General features: G+C 53.4%; 1 protein-coding gene across 3 annotated transcripts in view; it reads left to right on the forward strand.

The window, feature by feature from the left end:
* Positions 1 to 4,902: 4,902 nt before the first annotated feature.
* The window catches only part of SERINC2 (serine incorporator 2), a 28,853-nt gene continuing 16,205 nt past the window's right edge, over positions 4,903 to 17,550 (forward strand). Inside the window, exons 1-3 of one of the 3 annotated variants that reach the window (XM_082685730.1) lie at positions 4,903 to 4,946; positions 7,281 to 7,372; positions 12,362 to 12,415. In XM_082685730.1, the coding sequence (XP_082541856.1) occupies positions 12,362 to 12,415 (54 nt within the window). In that variant the 5' untranslated portion in view covers positions 4,903 to 4,946; positions 7,281 to 7,372. Of the gene's footprint in view, positions 4,947 to 7,280; positions 7,373 to 11,673; positions 11,796 to 12,361; positions 12,416 to 14,917; positions 15,053 to 17,550 lie in introns of those variants that run through there. The other 2 variants (XM_082685729.1, XM_082685731.1) reach the window with 2 other exon arrangements.

Raw genomic sequence — 17,550 nt, forward strand, 5'->3', positions numbered from 1 at the left:
TCTGTGAGCAGTCAGCCCTCCAGTGTCATCTGTGCTGTTAACATTTTGTGCATCACTTTCTTTTGTCTAGGAAGTTAAGACAGCAAGTCGAGCCCTGATGTGCAGTGTTTACCAATTCCCCCGTGGTAAATAGTCCCACCTTGGCCAATTTCAAGTTGCTGCTGTGATATCACCAAACACAGAGCTGGGAAGCAGTCCATTAGGTCAAACTTCCCTTAGATACCACAGAAGTGGACACCTCAAGAGACTAGATAGTGGTAAAATGTAAAATCATGAGGAAGTGAGGAGTTTTGAGCATTACTTTTATTTTAACAAGATGTATTTGATTGTAAATGTAAGTAATTTAAAATCTTAACAGTGATTGTCCAACAACCGGTTCGCAAAATTCCTGAACCTTCAGCAACTCCGTTCTTGTGAGCTGATAAGACAGTTCCTGTGCCCTGCAGACCGGTCTCCACCCAAAGGCATCGCATGGGACGTTGTCAACAAGAGAGACTCCATGGCTGGAGGGACCACAGTGAAGCCATTTGTCTTGGCAAAGTCCAAGCTGGTTTGTTTCTTGGAGCAGAGGAAGAAACTTGAAGAGATTTAAGGGCAAATTTGAGGGCAGGACACACCATCCACATGGCTGGTCCATCATGGCCATTTTTATTCCTCCACGCTGAAATGTGAGATGATATTTTTTAATATATTTTTATTTATTTATTTATTCTTAAAGATTTTATTTGGCAGAGAGAGAGCACAAGTAGGGGGAGAGGCAGGCAGAGAGAGAAGCAGGCTCCCTGTTGAGCAGGTAGCCCGACATGGGGTTCAAACCCAGGATCCTGGGGTCATGACCTGAGCCGAAGGCAGACCCTCAACCAACTGAACCACCCAGGCTTCCCAATTGTCGGTTTTTATTAGTGTGTGTTCAGTGGACATCTCTGACCATCTTCTGCCCATCTCTGCACCCCACCCTGTGTCTCAAACTCACCCCACTCATCATGATCAATAGTTGCCGATTCTCAGCCCAGAAGCCCAGAGGAGCAGCCTTGCTTGTTGGTTAGGTTTTTCTGCCTGCATCACAACTCGCTGGCCCTCCTCCCCAGGGAAGGGCAAGCTAGCCCCAAGTTTGGTATCTTTCCACAAGCCCATGTGGCAGAAGGGATTTTTTTTAAAGATTTTATTTATTCACTCAACAGACAGGGATCACAAGTAGGCAGAGAGGCAGGCAGAGAGAGAGGAGGAAGCAGGCTCCCCGCTGAACAGAGAGCCAGATGCAGGGCTCGATCCCAGGACCCTGAGACCATAACCTGAGCTGAAGGCAGAGGCTTAACCCACTGAGCAACCCAGGGGCCCCAGGATTGTTTAATTTTAAAAGAATGCAGTGGTGGGATGCCTGGGTGGCTTAGTGGGTTAAGGATCTGCCTTCAGCTCAGGTCTTGGGATCGAGTCCTACATGGGGCTCCTTGCTCAGCGGGGAGTCTGCTTCTTCTTCTCCCGCTTCCCCTGCTTGTGCACTTGCTCACACTCTCTCTCTGACAAATAAATAAAGCCCTTAAAAAAAAAAAAAAAAAGAACACAGTGCCTGTTATACTCCTCTCCATTCTTTTTTTTTTTTTTTAAAGATTTTATTTATTTATTTGACAGACAGAGATCACAAGTAGGCAGAGAGGCAGGCAGAGAGAGGAGGAAGCAGGCTCCCTGCTGAGCAGAGAGCCCGACGTGGGGCTCGATCCCAGGACCCTGGGATCATGACCTGAGCCGAAGGCAGAGGCTTTAACCCACTGAGCCACCCAGGCGCCCCACTCCTCTCCATTCTTCAAAACCCACTCATGTTACCCTGTCCTGCCATCTCCTCTCCTAGCAGCGCTGTGGCCGGGACGTGTCTGTATTCCTCCTGTTACCTGTTCAGACAAGAAGGTGAATGCTTGCTTACTGATCAGTGCCCTTGACTAGGCTGTGCATTTTTCCTTAAGGGCAAGGACTGTGTCAATGTTGTATGTTGTTACTCTGTGGACAGTGTCTAGTGCAGGGTCTGTCACTGAGTATTTTCTCAATAAATATGTCAAATTAAAAAAACTGGAATATATATTCAATGCCATGCGGACTCCTATTTATCCAGGGAGAAATGATTTGGACTCAGTCCTTCCCTCAAGGAAGCTCCCCCTTGAGGCCTCTTCTACCTCCTCTTTATCTCCCTAAATACATATTTTGCGCTTGGACCCCCGAATATCAGAGCCAGAGGGGTCCTGAGGCCATTGTAAGGTCCAGAGAAGGGCAGGTCCAGAACTTGCCTAAGCTCACACAACTCTTTCCTAGGGTGGAAACCAAAAACCTCCTGTCTCCCAGATCAGGATTCCCTTCTTAGAGGTAGGGAAATAGGGCTGACAGGAATGTGAGCACAGACTCAGAGCAAGTGAAGGGCAGAACCAGGGTCCAAGAATTCTCCTGGCCTACCCAGACCTCCTTGGGACTGTCCTCCTCCTCTTGGGACCCGGAAATGAAACTTGAGGGTGTCCTCTGCATGCGCTCAGGGTGAAGAAAGGCAATTCTGGGGGTCCTGGTTTTAGAACTGACAGGTGCGCATACCAGTTTGTCCACCAGGGGGCGCTACAGAGTGGCCTGCTCACTGAGCCTGGAGCGGTGGTTCCTCTGTACCGGGGCCTTCGGGCGGAGAGGGACTTGCCAAGGTCAGCCTGAGAACCAAAGACAGAACTGGCACTTGTCCCGGGCCTCCTGACACCAGGCCGATGGATGGCCGAACGTGGCCTGGGGGTGGGTCTTTGGCCCTCAGAAGCCCCTCCTGGGCTGGGCTGGGCTGGGCTGAGCAACAATCCCCGCTGGTAGGGTATCACACCTCTCCCTGGCACCCTGACCAGGGCTAAGCCACACCCTGCCTCCTCCCTGCTGTGCCCAGTGACGTCCCCCACTCCTATCAGCCCTGGTCTGTGGTGTAGGAGACACAGGCCCTCTGCGTGTCTGCTTTGTCTCTGCAGGGAGGACAGGGTGGGCCTGGGGTTAGACCGGGAGGGCGGCAGGCAGACCAGCTCCTCGGCCTCAGACCAGGCCACCCATCTCTTTGTGCCTCTGCTTCCTGAACTATAAAGCAGAGATCGTACTGGTTCTTTTTGTGGCTTTTTTTTTTTTTAAGGTTTTATTTAAATTCAAGCCGGTTAATATGCAGGGGTGACTGTGGCTCTTATCTCAGAGTTGGTGGAAGGATTAAAGGAGAGGCCCGTGCTCGGGAGCTTTTTATCACGACTGAAAGCTGCACTGGCGTCCTGGGACGGGAGCGAAACCACTTCCGTCTTACCGGTGACACCCAAAGCACAGAGACATCCACAGTGAGCAACGGTAATGCAATGTCCTACTGGGCGCCAGGTATGAAGGGTGGCTGCCACCCAAGGGGTAGCAAATAGAACTTTCTGTTTCCTCAGTGAGTTTTGTCTAAGTTGGGGTGGAAGAGGAACTCACGCAGAGCTGAGGCTTGGGTGAGCCCTTGTGTTCCCCAGTCCTGTGACACAGGTCACCTGGGTGACATGGCTGTCCCTTTTGCTTTGAATGGCTGATGTCTCTCTGCACTTCTAGGTTGTACGGGAGGACACAAGGATTGTTCTGCTGAGCTAGGGGGTCGTGCTGAGGCTTGGGGTCATTCTGGCAGGTTCCTCCTCTGGAGTCTGGCAGCTCTCCACGGGGTCACTGATGTCTCTGTCCTGCACGAACTCCAGACTTCCTCCTCTTCCTCCCTGGGGAGGCCTCCTGCCTGCCTCACTGACTACCTGCTTGCAGCCAGAGGGGTAGCTTAGGAAAAGGGCAAAATACCAGGAGAGAAAGAAACTGATGGGTTACATCAGAACATTTTTCTGGGATGCCTTTTATAGGTACCAAGGACAGTTCAGGCCCTGGGGTTGCAGCTATGGGCAAGCAGACCTAGTGCCTTCTCTCAAGGGGAGTTGCAGGGGCCAGACGGTGACGGTCATAATGGCTGTGATTTATGGAGCCCTACTGTGTGCCCTTATGTCCCATTTACTCCTTCCAACAACACAGTGATGTAAGTGCTCTAGGTATCCCCACTTCGCAGGTGAGGACATAGAGGTACAGAGAGGTTTGGTAACTTGCGCAAGCTTGCAGATAATAGGGGTAGGATGCTGGCCCAGGCAGTCTGGAACTTTAACAAGGTCATGAGGCCAAGAGGAACTGGCCATGCGTCCAGCTGGGGAGGACGCTTATGGTTTCCCTGGTGAGGAGGTGGTGTTTGAGCAGAGACCTGCCTAATGATAAGGAACCGCCGTGCTAGAGCTGGGGGACCAGCATCGCAGGGAGGGAAGAGCAAGTGCGAAGGCCCTGAAATGAGAATGGGCGTGACTTCTCCAGCTCATTGGAAAGAAAGCCCCCGTGGCCAGGAGGAAGGGAATGAAGGAGAGAGGGTGGTGGGAGGTGGGGAGGAGGGGAGGGACCCAGACTGGCAGAATAAAAACCCCTTGAGGGTTTGCAGCCAGGCAGGGCCAAGCCCTAGGCCCATAAACCCCAAGAGGTCATTATTTCTCCGCCTGGCAGCTGGGTACCCACAGCTGGGGCCTCTTCTAACCTCTTACTTGTTCTAGGGTGCTGGTAACCACCAGTTTCTGGGGGAAGGGGGCCAAGGTGGGGCTTGAGGCCTATAGAAGCCTTTTTACTCATGGGGGTGCTGGGCAAGGGGTGCTGACCCCTGAGTCGCAGGCCCTGAGGTCTGGCCCAGTGCTGGCAAAGGCATTTTGATTGGAGCCATGAAGATCACCCAGGCTTGAAGTCCTGGCCCTGAGCCAAGCTGTCCCATTGGCTTCCCTCAACTTCCTGGACTGATTTCTCCTATCCCCCAGTGACAGGAGAGGACCCTGTGAGGGCTCTAATTAACACTTCCTCTTTTGGATTCCAGAGCTTTCTCTCTGCCCACTGACAGGGAAACAGCTCCTTCCAGAGAACAGGTATTACCTCTACCCCTCCCACTTCCCCTAACTCCTCGGGGTTCAGCTGAGGTTAACAAAACCACATTTCTTGGGTCATCTGGTTCTGCCTGTGGGTAATTTTCACCCATGGGTTCCTTTCTCATGCTGTTCCCTTAGAATGCTTGGAATGCCCTTTCCACTCCTGTTTGCAGTGAAAATGCCTCCTACTTTATTCCACAAGGTGTAACAGACTAATTCTTTTTGTTCTTTTTCCCCTCTCTCCCCCTTCCTTCCTTCCTCCCTCCCTTCATATCCATTCATTCATTTCATTCGTACATGGTGGGCATCCGTTCATCCGGTTCTGCCAAGCACTGGGGGCACAGAGAGGGTAGGACAGACCCTGAGGTCAAGGAGTGTAATTATCCTGGGGGACCTGGCTGACTCAGTCAGATGATTTGCGACTCTTGATCTTGGGGTCGAGAGTTTGAGCCCCACGTGTAGAGATTACTTAAATAACTATTTTTTTTTTTTTAATTTGACAGAGAGGGAGAGATCACAAGTAGGCAGAGAGACAGGCAGAGAGAGAGGGGGAAGCAGGCTCCCCGTCGAGCAGAGAGCCTGATGTGGGGCTCGATCCCAGTACCCTAGGACCACGACCTGAGCTGAAGGCAGAGGCTTAACCCACTGAGCCACCCAGGAACTCCTAATTTTTTTTTTTTTTAAAAGGAGTCTATTATCCTGTGCAAGAGGCAAAAGACAAAGAAGTGGGACCAGCTATAGAATTGGCGGGTGTCAATACAAATAAAAATGTGAGATTCCGGGGCACCTGGGGAGCTCAGTCAGTTAAGTGCCTGACTCTTGATTTTGGCTCAGGTCATGATCTTGGGGTCCTGAGATCGAGCCCTGATTCAGGTTTTGCGCTCAGCGGAGAGTCTGCTTGAGATTCTCTTTCTCTCTCCCACTCTGCTCCTCTACCCCCCTCCCCAAATAAAGAAATCTTAAATAAGAATGAGAGATCCCTTGTTTAAAAATTATGAAGAATTTTAAAACAGGGTGTCTGGGTGGTGCGGTTGGTTAGCCATCTGACCTTGGTTTCGGCTCAGGTCATGATCTCAGGGTCTTGGGATCGAGCCTCCACTCAGGCTTGGCGCTCTGTGCGGAGTCAGCTTGAGATTCTCACTCCCTCTCCCTCTGCCCCTCCTGCTTGTGCTCTCCCTCTCTCTCAAATAAATAGATAAATCTTAAAAAAAAAAAAAAAAGAAAAGAAAAGAATTTCAAAACAGTCACGGCAGAGCATTCAATCAGTGGAGAGGTGCTTCCTGACAATAGGGCCATTCTGCAGAGGTCACGTGCCCATGGAGCTGGCCCTGTGTAGCGGCAGGTGAACCTGGGAGTCATGCAGAACAAGGTGACACCCACAAATAGCCAAAAGCAGAAGGAGAGGGGTTGAAGGACTCTGTTCTGTCCAGTCATTCCTTCCTTCCCCAATAGAACATAAGCTCTTTAAGGGCAAGGGGTTTCGTCTCTTTCGGTCACGGTGTACTTGCAGGGCCCGGGACTGTGTCTGGCACTCACTCCATTGATGTCTGTTGAGGGGACCTGGGTGCCTGGTACCTGGGTGTGTCAGTTTCACTTTCCTGGAGCTTAACCTGCCCCTGGTACAGTGTCACCGGCAGAACCACAATATGTTAGTGGGAAGATGAGGGAATAGGAGAATTTCGGATACGAAAGCATCATGATGTGGTTGGAGAGCTCATTTAGCCTCAGGGTCCCGGGAGCCTTGCCAAGACAGTGACTTCTGAGTGGCTGATGTGGGCTGATGAGCCACTCTCTGTGCCGGTCAGAAATCATTGTAAGGGCAGGGAGAGGTGCGCATGGTGACCTGTGAAGGGCGAGATGCAAGCTGTTTATGTATTGTGAACCCAGATGGTGTTCAGAAAGTGTCTAAGCACTAAAATAGATCAGAATACGGTATGTATATATTTCTGTAGCTTTTCTTTTTTAGAGGGAGCGTGAGTTGATGAAGGAGAGGCAGAGGGAGAGGGAAACAGAGTCTCGAGCAGCCTGGGCTCTGAACAAGGAGCCTGATACGGAGTTTGATCCCATGACCCTGAGATCATGACCTGAGTTGAAATCAAGAACCGAACACTCAACTGGCTGCACTTCCCCGGGCGCCTCAGATATATGGATATTTTTAAGTCATCTCTATGCCCAGTGGGGGGCTCGAACTCACGACCTGGAGATCCAAAAGTTGCATGTTCCACTGACTGAGGCAGCCAGGGGCGCCTAGAAGAAGATGTACTAAAGCACGTAGAGGGTGGGAACCCACCAGCGATTTCTTTTTATTTTTTAAGCTTTCCCGTATTTTCCCAGTTTCCTAAGATTCATGTACTCTGCCTGCTCAGTGTCCCCCGGAGGCACACGCGGCATATTGGACTGATGAGGTCCCCGCTCTCAGGGAACAGGTATGATTTTACAATTGGGAGAAATGAAACCCGGAGTAAAGGAGAAAAGTTATTTTTTAAACCAACGAATAAAATTATTCAGGTGGATGTGCCAGGGAACCTTCTGGAAGCTTGGAGTCCTGTTAGGAGGCCGCCAGGCTGAGCAGGGTATGGGGGCTGGGCTTCCTTAGGAAAGGGCAGAGAGCCAGGGAACACAGCTGCCACTCACTGTGTCAGTCCTTTCCCCTGGCTTGGCCTCAGCTTCCCTATCCATTGAATGAGAAGAGATAGGAGATGTGGGGTTTGTTTTGTTTTGTTCTTATAACCCCCTTCCCTTCCACCCCCAGCCCCCAGCAACTGCCCTTCTGTTTTTTTGTCTCTGTGAGTTTGATCACCCTTAAGTGCCTCCCATAAGTGAAATCACACAGGTCTGTCCTTTCGTGACTGGCTGATTTCACGTAGCCTAATGTGCTCACAGTCTATCCATGTTACGGCATGGGGCCGAATTTCCTTCCTTCCAAAGACTGACTTGTATTCTGTCGTATGCATGTACGTTAGGTGGGTTTCAAGCTTTCTGCCGCTCCGACCTGGTAGGGTTCTCAATGCCGAGCCTCTGTCCTCCTGTAGGAAAGTTGCTGCCTGGATGGGGTTGGGGGATTGTCCTGCCTCCAGGCAGACTTTCCCTCCCTCCTGAACGCAGTGACCCTGGGGAGGCCCCTAGGGATGAAAGGCTTTGGTTAAATACATGCTACCTTCTCTCTGGTGCTTCTGCAGCCCGGGCGGGGCCTGGGTTAGGGCAGGGGTGGGGGAGCTAATGATGGCCTGCTGGGGGCTTGGGTGTCCAGATGAAATGGGCCCTTGCTCCACAGCCTGGCCTGATTACAGGGAGCCCTGTGCTTCTCCTCCCCAGGGCCCCGGCCTGGGCCTGGCCTCCAAGCAGCCTCTGCGTACCCAGCTGTTCTGTAACAGCTGTGGAGACAGATGGGCTGAGGCATTTAGGGTCGCAGCTGCCAACTGCATTGGCTTTGGGGTCCAGAATGACAGATACAACTCATGGTGAAGACGGGGTGGGGGGGGGCTCGTGTGTGATTTTCATCTGGACTAACTCAGTCACAACAGTCACTCTTGCTCCAAGTCTGACTCTCTTCTTCATGGGCACACACTGGAAGTGAATTGTTTAATCTTACATAGTCTTAGGAGGGTGGTATCCTTATCCCCATTTTACAGAAAGGCAAACTGAGGCCTTGGAGAGCCTTGCCTGAGATCACAGAGCTGGTAAGCAGCACAGCCAGAATTGGGCCATGGTTCTGTGCTGAAGCCTGATCAGCACAGCACAGCACAAAGCACATTGTGCTTTGGCTTCAAAGCACAATGTGAAAGCCCTTGCTGTAGCTCACAGGTTACAGGTGGAGAAGCCGAGCCTGGGAAGGGGCCAGGGAGCTGTCTAGGGTCACTCTGACAGAGCTGGGATGAGAACCAAGGTCTTGCCTCCCAGCTGCACACTCTTTCTAGTGCCCACATGGCCTCCTGGATCCCATATGTGACCTGCATAGGCAGGAGGACACTCTGGGGCCTCACCTGCTGGAGCTGCTGGGCCTGGAGGCCCCTCCTACCGTTGACCAAAGGAGGGACACAGAGAGGCGGCAGGCGCCAGGTGCAGAGAATAGAGTCCAGGCTGGCTTTCCATTCTGACTCTGCTGCTGATTTGTTGTGTGACCTGGGTGGCTCTATTCTCTTCAGGCCTCAGTTTCTCTATTTGTACTATGTGTGTGTGTGTGTGTGTGTGTGTGTGTGTGTGTGTGTCGGGGATGCTGACAATTGGGCCTCCAGGCCCTGGGCAGGGGAGGAGGAATGGCCAGAGAGGAAAGAACTGTGTGGGGAGAAGGAGGGGAGGAACCACAAAGCCCCAGGACACGAGGAGTGCCCCAGCTCCTCTGGGAAATGGCCCGGTTTCTGCCGCCCACACTGCCACCGCTGGTCAGACGACGCCGCTTGGCCTGAGCGTGTCCAAGCTTCTGATGACAGAGCTCTCAGTGCCCAAGGCTGCCCGGGGTTGCCGGCGGCCCTTCCTCAGCCCCGAGACATCCTCGCTCCCCTGGGCCTCAGTGTCAGTCACCCACGTGGGCTCTCATCCCTTCATATGAACGTACGCTCAAACCCACACACCCTGCAGGCAGCAGGGACTCCTAGAGTCTAAAGAGGCCCGAGAAGCTCTGGTTTTATGACGATCCCCATGAGTTAAAAAGGAAGAAATGCTTAAGGGGGCTGGTGGTGTTTTATGTGTTTTAACTGAACAAACTAACCTGTTAAAAAAAAATTAACCTCTTTAACACACATGCACTCACAAACCCAGTGCAGTGCACCTGGGAGATTCAGATCATTGGAGGAATTAGAAAAGCCAGGAATTCACCATGGTGCGCCGTCCAGCCGTGGGATAGGAGCTTAAAATTGTGCGATGAGCAGGTCGCCTGGGTGGCTCAGTGGGTTAAAGCCTCTGCCTTCTGCTCTGGTCAGGCGGGCTCTCCGCTCAGCAGGGAGCCTGCCTCCCTTCCTCTCTCTCTGCCTGCTTGTGATCTCTGTCTGTCAAATAAATAAATAAAATCTTAAAAAAAAATTGTACGATGAGCAGCCTGTTCTTTCCATCGTGTGCATGGCTCTCTGGGAGGGGACATCCAGGCCCCTGGCCATGTGCACTGCTTTCTAACATTTTATTATGGAAAATGTCAAGCGTCCAGAAAGTTTGAAAGAGTTGCATAGTAAGTACACATACCCTCACCACCTAGAATCTCCAATGAACACTTTGCAATATTTGCCTTATGACATTTTCGCGGCTGTATCCCCTCCTTCTGTCCACTTGGCTGTCCATGCATCTGAACCCGTCCTTCCGTCTACAGTTCTCTCTAGCCCTCCATCCAACCGGCTGTCTTCTGATGCACTTCGGAGGCTCGTGAACGTGAGGCCTGGGCCAAATGGACATTCTTCTCTCCTCCTTGTCCCCAACAGTAACAGGCCCTGCTGCACACGCATCTGCACACATCACACACCTACACGTAAGCCCCGTGCACACACCTTGTGTGGTTGATCTATGCCCCCCATTCACACTTGTCTACTCCACACACATGGATCCGTGTGTGCAAACAGTGCACATAATCATGCATGCACACACCTGTAAAGACACACACACACACACACACACACACACACACAACCTACATGGGCATTCACAGCAGACCCTAGATGTCTGTGAGGGAAGCATCCAGAGACCTTCTAGAATGCTGGAAACTGTACCCCTCTTGGAATCCACGCCAGGTTCCAGCCGACTCCCCGCCCCTCATTTCTGCCAAGGGTTGGGGCTCCCTCCCCAGCAGCTCCCACCCTGCCATGGCCCACCTTCGCCTCTTTTCTCCATTTTCTCTCTCACCTCCTAGCCATGTCCCACGGGGAGCACCTCGCACAAATATTCCCTCCAAGTGTTACTACCTGTGGGTGTGCAGCCCCCTAGCCTGTCCTCTAGGGGGGGTGGGGACTGTGTTGGTCTTGTTCCCGGCACATTCCCGGCACTTGCCACTCAGCAGGCTCCCGCCAGGCGTGGGAAAAGAAGGATGCAGCACAGCCGTGCATACCCTGAGCAGCCTCGAGGACACCCTGTCACGGCCTTATCCGTGCACAAACAATACTCGATGCTCACACACGCATCACTCATGCGTCTGCACACGAGTGAATGTGCACTGTGGACACACACCTGTCTGCCGGTTTCCCTGCTCTCCAGATGGAGTCAGTTCTGGTCCCTGGGGCCTTTCCCCAAGCCTTGGTCACCTAAGATCACTATGAGCTCATGTGCTGGGTGTGAGATTCAGATGTGGCCCCTCGACCATGTGTTTAGGTCCTGGCTTGGTCCTGTGCATCTGTGTGGTGGGGGTTAGGAGTACCAGCTCTGCTGTCCGACAAAACCTGGGTTCCACCCTTGCTCTGCAGGTAACCACTGTATACATTCTACATCTGGTTTATGGGTGCATTACTTAACTTCTTGGAGCATCAGTTTTCCTATCTGTTAAATGGGGAGAATAGTTTCCACCTTTAAAGCATTGTACAGGAGATGCCTAGCATGTCGTAGGCACTTAAAGATGGTTGCCGGGAGTCCTATTATTTTTGTCACTTTAGTCTTTGTCCCAAACTCCCGCGTACCCTTTGGGAGGGAGGGCAGCCTTGGTGGGAGACTGTGTATGGGGAGAGCAGGTGGATAGCTCCTAGTGAATGTCTCTCCCCGCCTCCTCCCCTAATCCCAAGCTCTCATTATCCTACATGCATATTCATAAGAGATAGCCTCAGCCCCACGCTGTAAATGGGTCAGAAGCAGGAAGTGGAGGTCAGTGTGGAGACCGAGGCCCTGTGGATAGGAGGCTCCAAGCCACACTGCATCTGAGTCCTCATGGACGGGAGGATGGTGAGTGGAGATGGGACAAGAATGGACTGGGGAACACTGCGGGGGCGGGGCACTGGAGGACTTGAGCAGGGGGTTATTGCTATACTGAGATTTGAAAACCGAGGCCTAATGAGATCAGATTGGTGAACCCTTGCGGTGAGCTGCCAAGAAGTAGCCAAGAAGCCAGAGGCTGTTTCCTTTGGGATCTGGAGATCTGAGCACCTGTCTGGGCTGGTTGATGGGCACAGAAGGATGGACTAGATGACTCTTGCAGGTTTCTCTCAATGGGTATAGTTTACGTGGTATAATGTAGTTGAAAGAAAGGCAGTGATCCTGAATCTCAACCTCCAGTGGGGCTCAGAGAGGCTGGGTGACTTGCCAAGGTCATGCAGCTGCTGACTCTGATCTCGCCTCTGGAGGTGTGACAGAGAGAATGACTCTGGTCCTTGAAGGAGGTTCAAGACTGGGAGACAGGTAGGTGGGATGGGCAAGATAGAAGTAATGAAGCCACTTTATCTACCTCCTCATTCATCTCTCAATAATCCCCTGAGGTAGCTCGAGCAAACACTATGGTCTCCCTTTTACAGATGAGAAGCGTGAGGCTGAAGGAGGAGGAGTCGTCACCGGGACGAGGCAACCCGGTAAGTTATCTGCAGCTCGATTGGCTCCTCCGTGTAGGGTGCCATGGGGGCCTCAAGAGGCCTCGACGGCCCCTTGCTTAGGTCTTGGGGATCTTGGGTGGGGTGGCATCAGGACAAGGGCAGTGTGACAAAACCAGGTGGGGGGCGCCTGGGTTGCTCAGTGGGTTAAAGCCTCTGCCTTCGGCTCAGGTCATAATTTCAGGGTCCTGGGATCGAGCCCTGCATCGGGCTCTCTGCTCAGCAGGGAGCCTGCTTCCCCCTCTCTCTCTGCTTGCCTCTCTGCCTACTTGTGATTTCTCTCTCTCTGTCAAATAAACAAATAAAATCTTTAAAAAAAATACTTGAGATCCCGTGAAACCCGTCCTCCCTTCAGACAACTGCCTATTTCTTCCAGTGCTTTCTTGATGTTCCCAACAGCTCTGGGAGGTTAAGCAGGATAAGCATCTCCATTTCAGGGGAGGGGAGGGAGGTGAAGTGACCCCCAGGATGGCCGAGGGTGACAGAGGCTCTGATAGAAGAAGAGTCTCAGCTATGGCTTGTCTTGGTTTTGGGTGCTTTCTCCTGGATCAGGCCATGGGAAGGGAAGAGGCTGAGGAAGGAAGAGTCTGGCCCTTGGGGCACAAGTATCAAATGATGCTGAACTGGGTGGGGTGGACGGCTGTGGGAAGGGTCCCTTTAGACTGCGTGGTGGCATTGCAGACGCAGAGGATTTCTGGAGAGAGGAGGACCGTGGATGGGCTGTTTTGGGATCAGACCATTGGTCACAACCAGTTGAGGAAACTGGGCTTGGGGCGGAGGTTCAGACATGCATTCATTCCGCAAGACCACTTCCCGTGTGCTGGGCTTGGTGCTGGACCCAGGTCAGGGGAGGGGTGGCCAGACTTGGACAGTCCCTGCGTGGCTCCTCGAGAATAGAGAATAGGTCTCTAATAGAGAATAGGTCTCGGACTAGGGAAGGACCGCACCTATTCTTGCACAGAGAGAGAATATCTTCCACTCTGTTTTCCAAGAGAGGCTGTGGGACGTCAGGGACAGGCCTTGGGTTCCAAGGTCAAGGCCAGGCCAGGTGGTCTTCTAGCTCTGCCCTTCTGACCTGTGTGGCCTTGAGCAACAGAAACAGCAACCACAATAATCACAGCCAATGTTGATTCAGGGCTGGGCTTATGGGAGGCATGTCACTTTACTTTGCGCCTCAGTCTCCCGATCTGCAAACTGGATGGAGTGGGGAATGAATCTCCTTCTTAGGGTGATTGTGGGGTTTAGATGGGACCATGTAGGTGAAGGAGTTCGGCACCTGCTCCAGCTTTCTGGTAACTTGAGTTATTTGTAAGACTGTAACATAGGTCCATGTGGTAGAGACTCAGGGAAGTTGGCGGATATTCATTCCTAATGGGGCCAGGTAATGGTTTGGGGATAGTAGTGGTTCTCTTCACTAGGATATGGGATGTGAGCGAGGCTTCCGGAGGCAGAAAGCCGGGGGTGGGTGGTAAGGAGAAAAAAAGGACTTTCCAAGGGGAGGGCATCATGTGGACAAAAGTGGGGAGGAAGGAAGATGTAGGGCGTGTTTGTAGAACAGTCCTGGGCACAGTTAATAGCCTGGCTCCACGAATCACCCAAGGGGCAGTCAGGCCGGATCTCTGGCCCCAGGGCCAGCTGTGAGGCACTTAGACTTCCTGCCCTAACATTATCTGTCCAGGGTTGAGCGAGGAGAGGGCTGGAGGGTAAACTGAGAATAATTACAGAGCCCCGATTCTGGGTCTCCCTCACCTACCTGTATGGGGCAGTTGGCTGGGAATGTGACCCACCCACCCTTCTGACCTCCTTAGCTTAGCTGGGGGCCAGCGTTTGGGCATCTCTGGGGAGCAATAAGCCAGCCAGCAGGAATGGCTCAGGGGAGCGTGTGGACCAAGACAGGAGTCAGTAGTTCTTGAAGAAGGGATGGGTGGAGGGAAGGATGGCTGAAGGAGTGTGAGGCCAGGGTGTTAGGAGAAACAGGGATGATGAGGAGCTCCCATTTGTCAGGCATTTACTATGTGTTGGAACAGCCTCCCGAGGTGGGTATCTTCGTTTTACAGATGGGGAAACTGAGGCTCCGAGAGGTGAAGTGAATTGCCCAAGTTTCTTTATCAGATCATGCACCATACAACACCTATGTATTGGGTGGCAGCTCTACGCCAAGGAGTTTGGGGTGACCATCACCTGGCTTCTGCCCCTTGTGAGGGGACAGTGTTGTAGGGTCGCGCTGTGGTCTCATTGGGGTTTGAACCCAGGTCTCGGTATTTCCAAAACCTCGCTTTGTAACAGGGCTTGAACCTGGGGCAGAGTCGGGTACCGCTGCACGCCTCACATGGCTGCGGGAGTCCCAGGCCAGGTCACTTTCCCTACCGGTCTTTCCGGGCACACCTGCCCCAGGTGAGTCCCCGGAGGCTCCGAGCCTCGTCGGAAAGCTGCGAGAGGCTTCGGCAGGTGGGGCGGGGCGGGGCGGGGCGGGGGCGGGGCCCGACCGGGACGGGGCGGGGCCAGGACCGGGCGCCCGGAGCCCCAGCAATCCCGCCGCCCGCGCCCCGCACCCCGCGCCCTGTGCCCCGCGCCGCCACCATGGGGGCCTGCCTGGGGGCCTGCTCCGTGCTCAGCTGCGTGAGTCCTGACCCACCCGCGCGCCGCCCGCTCCTTCTTCGGCTCCGCACTTTTGTCCCGTCTTCTTCCTCCACATAGTTTCTTCTTTTTCCTTCCTCCAAACTTGTCTTTCTGGGCCCGCACCCCGCCACCGCGCCCCTCGGGTCCCCCAGTCCCTCGGTCCTCCCACCCCCATCCCGGACCAGCGGGCGCGGGGGACAGCTGGTGTCCGGTGCTCGGGTTACCGCGGGGGAGGGGTTGGGGCGCGCCCGGGTGGCGGGGCGGGGGGAGGGGCGGGCCTTGGGAGGGCTCCGCTCCCGGGGACTGGGGAGACTGAGGCCCAGAACCCGGGCTGGGGGTGCGCGCTGGGGCCCCACCTCGCCCAACTTGGGGACATTTTCGCCGTCTGCCTGTCGTCTCTCTCAGACGTTCTTACTTCTTTGTGTGGTCCGCCTAGTCCCTGCCCCACTCTGCAGTGTCTTTTTCTGTCCCTCTGGCAATCCGTCCGTCAGTCTGTCTCCCGGCCCGCCGACCTCAATTTATGCATTTATATTTGTCGGACATTTGTTTCTGTCCATTTGTTTATCCCGCTCTCTTTGTCCGTCCGTGGCTTCTCCATCAGTCATTGCCTGACGGGTTTCCGTCTGTCCTATGGTCCAGCCTGTCTTTCTGCATCCTGGTCTCTGCCTCTTTCAGACTAGCTCACTCTAAGTCCTGGGGACTTCCCCAGTGAGCCCCAGGCCTTTAGGCCCGGGAGCCTGAAATGGGGGTGGAGAGGAAGCCCCTATCCGCCTTCCTAAGCAACGCTTGAGTGAGATGGGTTTGGGTTGCCAACTGCCAGCAGTTCCAGCTCTGGCTTGGAAGACCCAGGAATTGAGGGAGGCTAGAGTGTGCGGGTGGTGGTGGTGGGGGGGTACTGCTTTGGGGCTGCAGCCAGCAAAGGGGAGGAGCTGGGAGGCCCCTTTTCCTTTCCCTTTTCCCAGCCCCCTCTCCTTTCCCTCTTCCCCTCATTAAATCTGAGGTTCATTCAGGCAGCTCCCTCCCCCTCTGCCCTACACAAAGAGAAGCAGAGAGAAGAGGGGGGTCTGGAGGCTGCAAATCTCAGGACTTGCTTTCCTTTGTCCCTGATTCCTCTGTGTGTGTGTGTGTGTGTGTGTGTGTGTGTGTCTATGGGCTGTAGGGTTGGTGAGCTTAGGGATCTGGAGATTACTTTGCAATCATTTTCTGAGAAAGATGTATGCACCAAGAGGCTCTAGAGTGGGCCCCTGGACTCTCTTGTTCTCTCTGGGCCTCCATTTACCTACTTGTGAAGCATGTGTGCGCATGTGTGGGCCCATGCCCACAGGAATGAAGAACAGGTCTCTGAGATTCCTTTCTGCCCAGCGAATTCTAGGTTTGGGCTGGGTCTGGCCAGGAAGGGTTTGCTTCTGGTAGGGGAGAGAGCGCTTCCTTGAGGTTGACCAGTTTTCCATTTGGCCAGGCTAGCCTGGGAGTGGTCCATGTTGAGAGGCTGAGAGGCCACTTGCCAATTCCCTGTGTCTCTGTCTCCCCATCTGCCTCCTCCACGGTTCTGTTTGAGGGAGATCGAAAAGTGCCCCACCTACTTCCTGGCCACGGTGAGTGGCACTATTGTAACCTCCTGGAGAGTGGGTGGAGAATCCCTTTGCAGCCTAAGTTGGCCACTGAGTCATGGAATCTTACAGCGCTGGGACCAGAAGGCACCTGACAGGCTGGCTCAAACCCTCAACAAACTGCGGCTCAGAGAGGTTAGCTGACTTCCTGTAGGTTGCACAGACAAAGGATGAGAAGCTGGACAGTCAAGATTAAAATCTGATTCGTGGTCCAGGCTTCCGCCCACACCTTCCCTCCCTTCATTTCCCGGGTGCCTGAGGGACAGCGCTGGTCCAGGGTAGAACTGGGAGGTCCACTTAGTGAGTATCTAATGTCTGCAGGGGACCTGTCCCTCCTTTCAAGTGGCCTCCCTGGGGCTCCTGACCTCAGACATTTACTGATTTCCTACCACATGCCAGGCACTGTGCTGAGCCCTTGCCGTGCTGTCTGGTTGGTTCTCTCGCCTGCCCTCTGACACAGTCGCCTTATCTCCGTTAATGATACCAATAGCAGCCACGACCAGGGCGTCCTCACTCAGGACCCGGTGCTGTTCAGTGGTGGCACAAGCCAGCGTGTGGTGAGCTCTGTGTGTGTGTCTTCTCGTTCACTTTAGCCACAGGCCCGGTGAGGCAGTTCTCATGATTCCCATTTCACAGAAATGACAGACAAAATGACAGACAGAAATGATCCAGACAAAACTGGATCAGAGAGGGAAGGTGATTTCCCCACAGCCACGCAGTATTAAGTGGTACAGCTGGGTATTACTGGACACTGATAACCTATTTCAGGGGCGCCTGGGTGGTTCAGTCAATTAAGCAACCGACTCTTTGTCTCAGCTCAGGTCTTGATCTCAGGGTTGTGAGTTCAAACCCCGTGCTGGGCTCCATGCCCAGTGTGGAGCCCACTTA

Source organism: Mustela nivalis, assembly GCF_964662115.1.
Source record: "Mustela nivalis genome assembly, chromosome: 10".
Classification (NCBI taxonomy): domain Eukaryota; kingdom Metazoa; phylum Chordata; class Mammalia; order Carnivora; family Mustelidae; genus Mustela; species Mustela nivalis.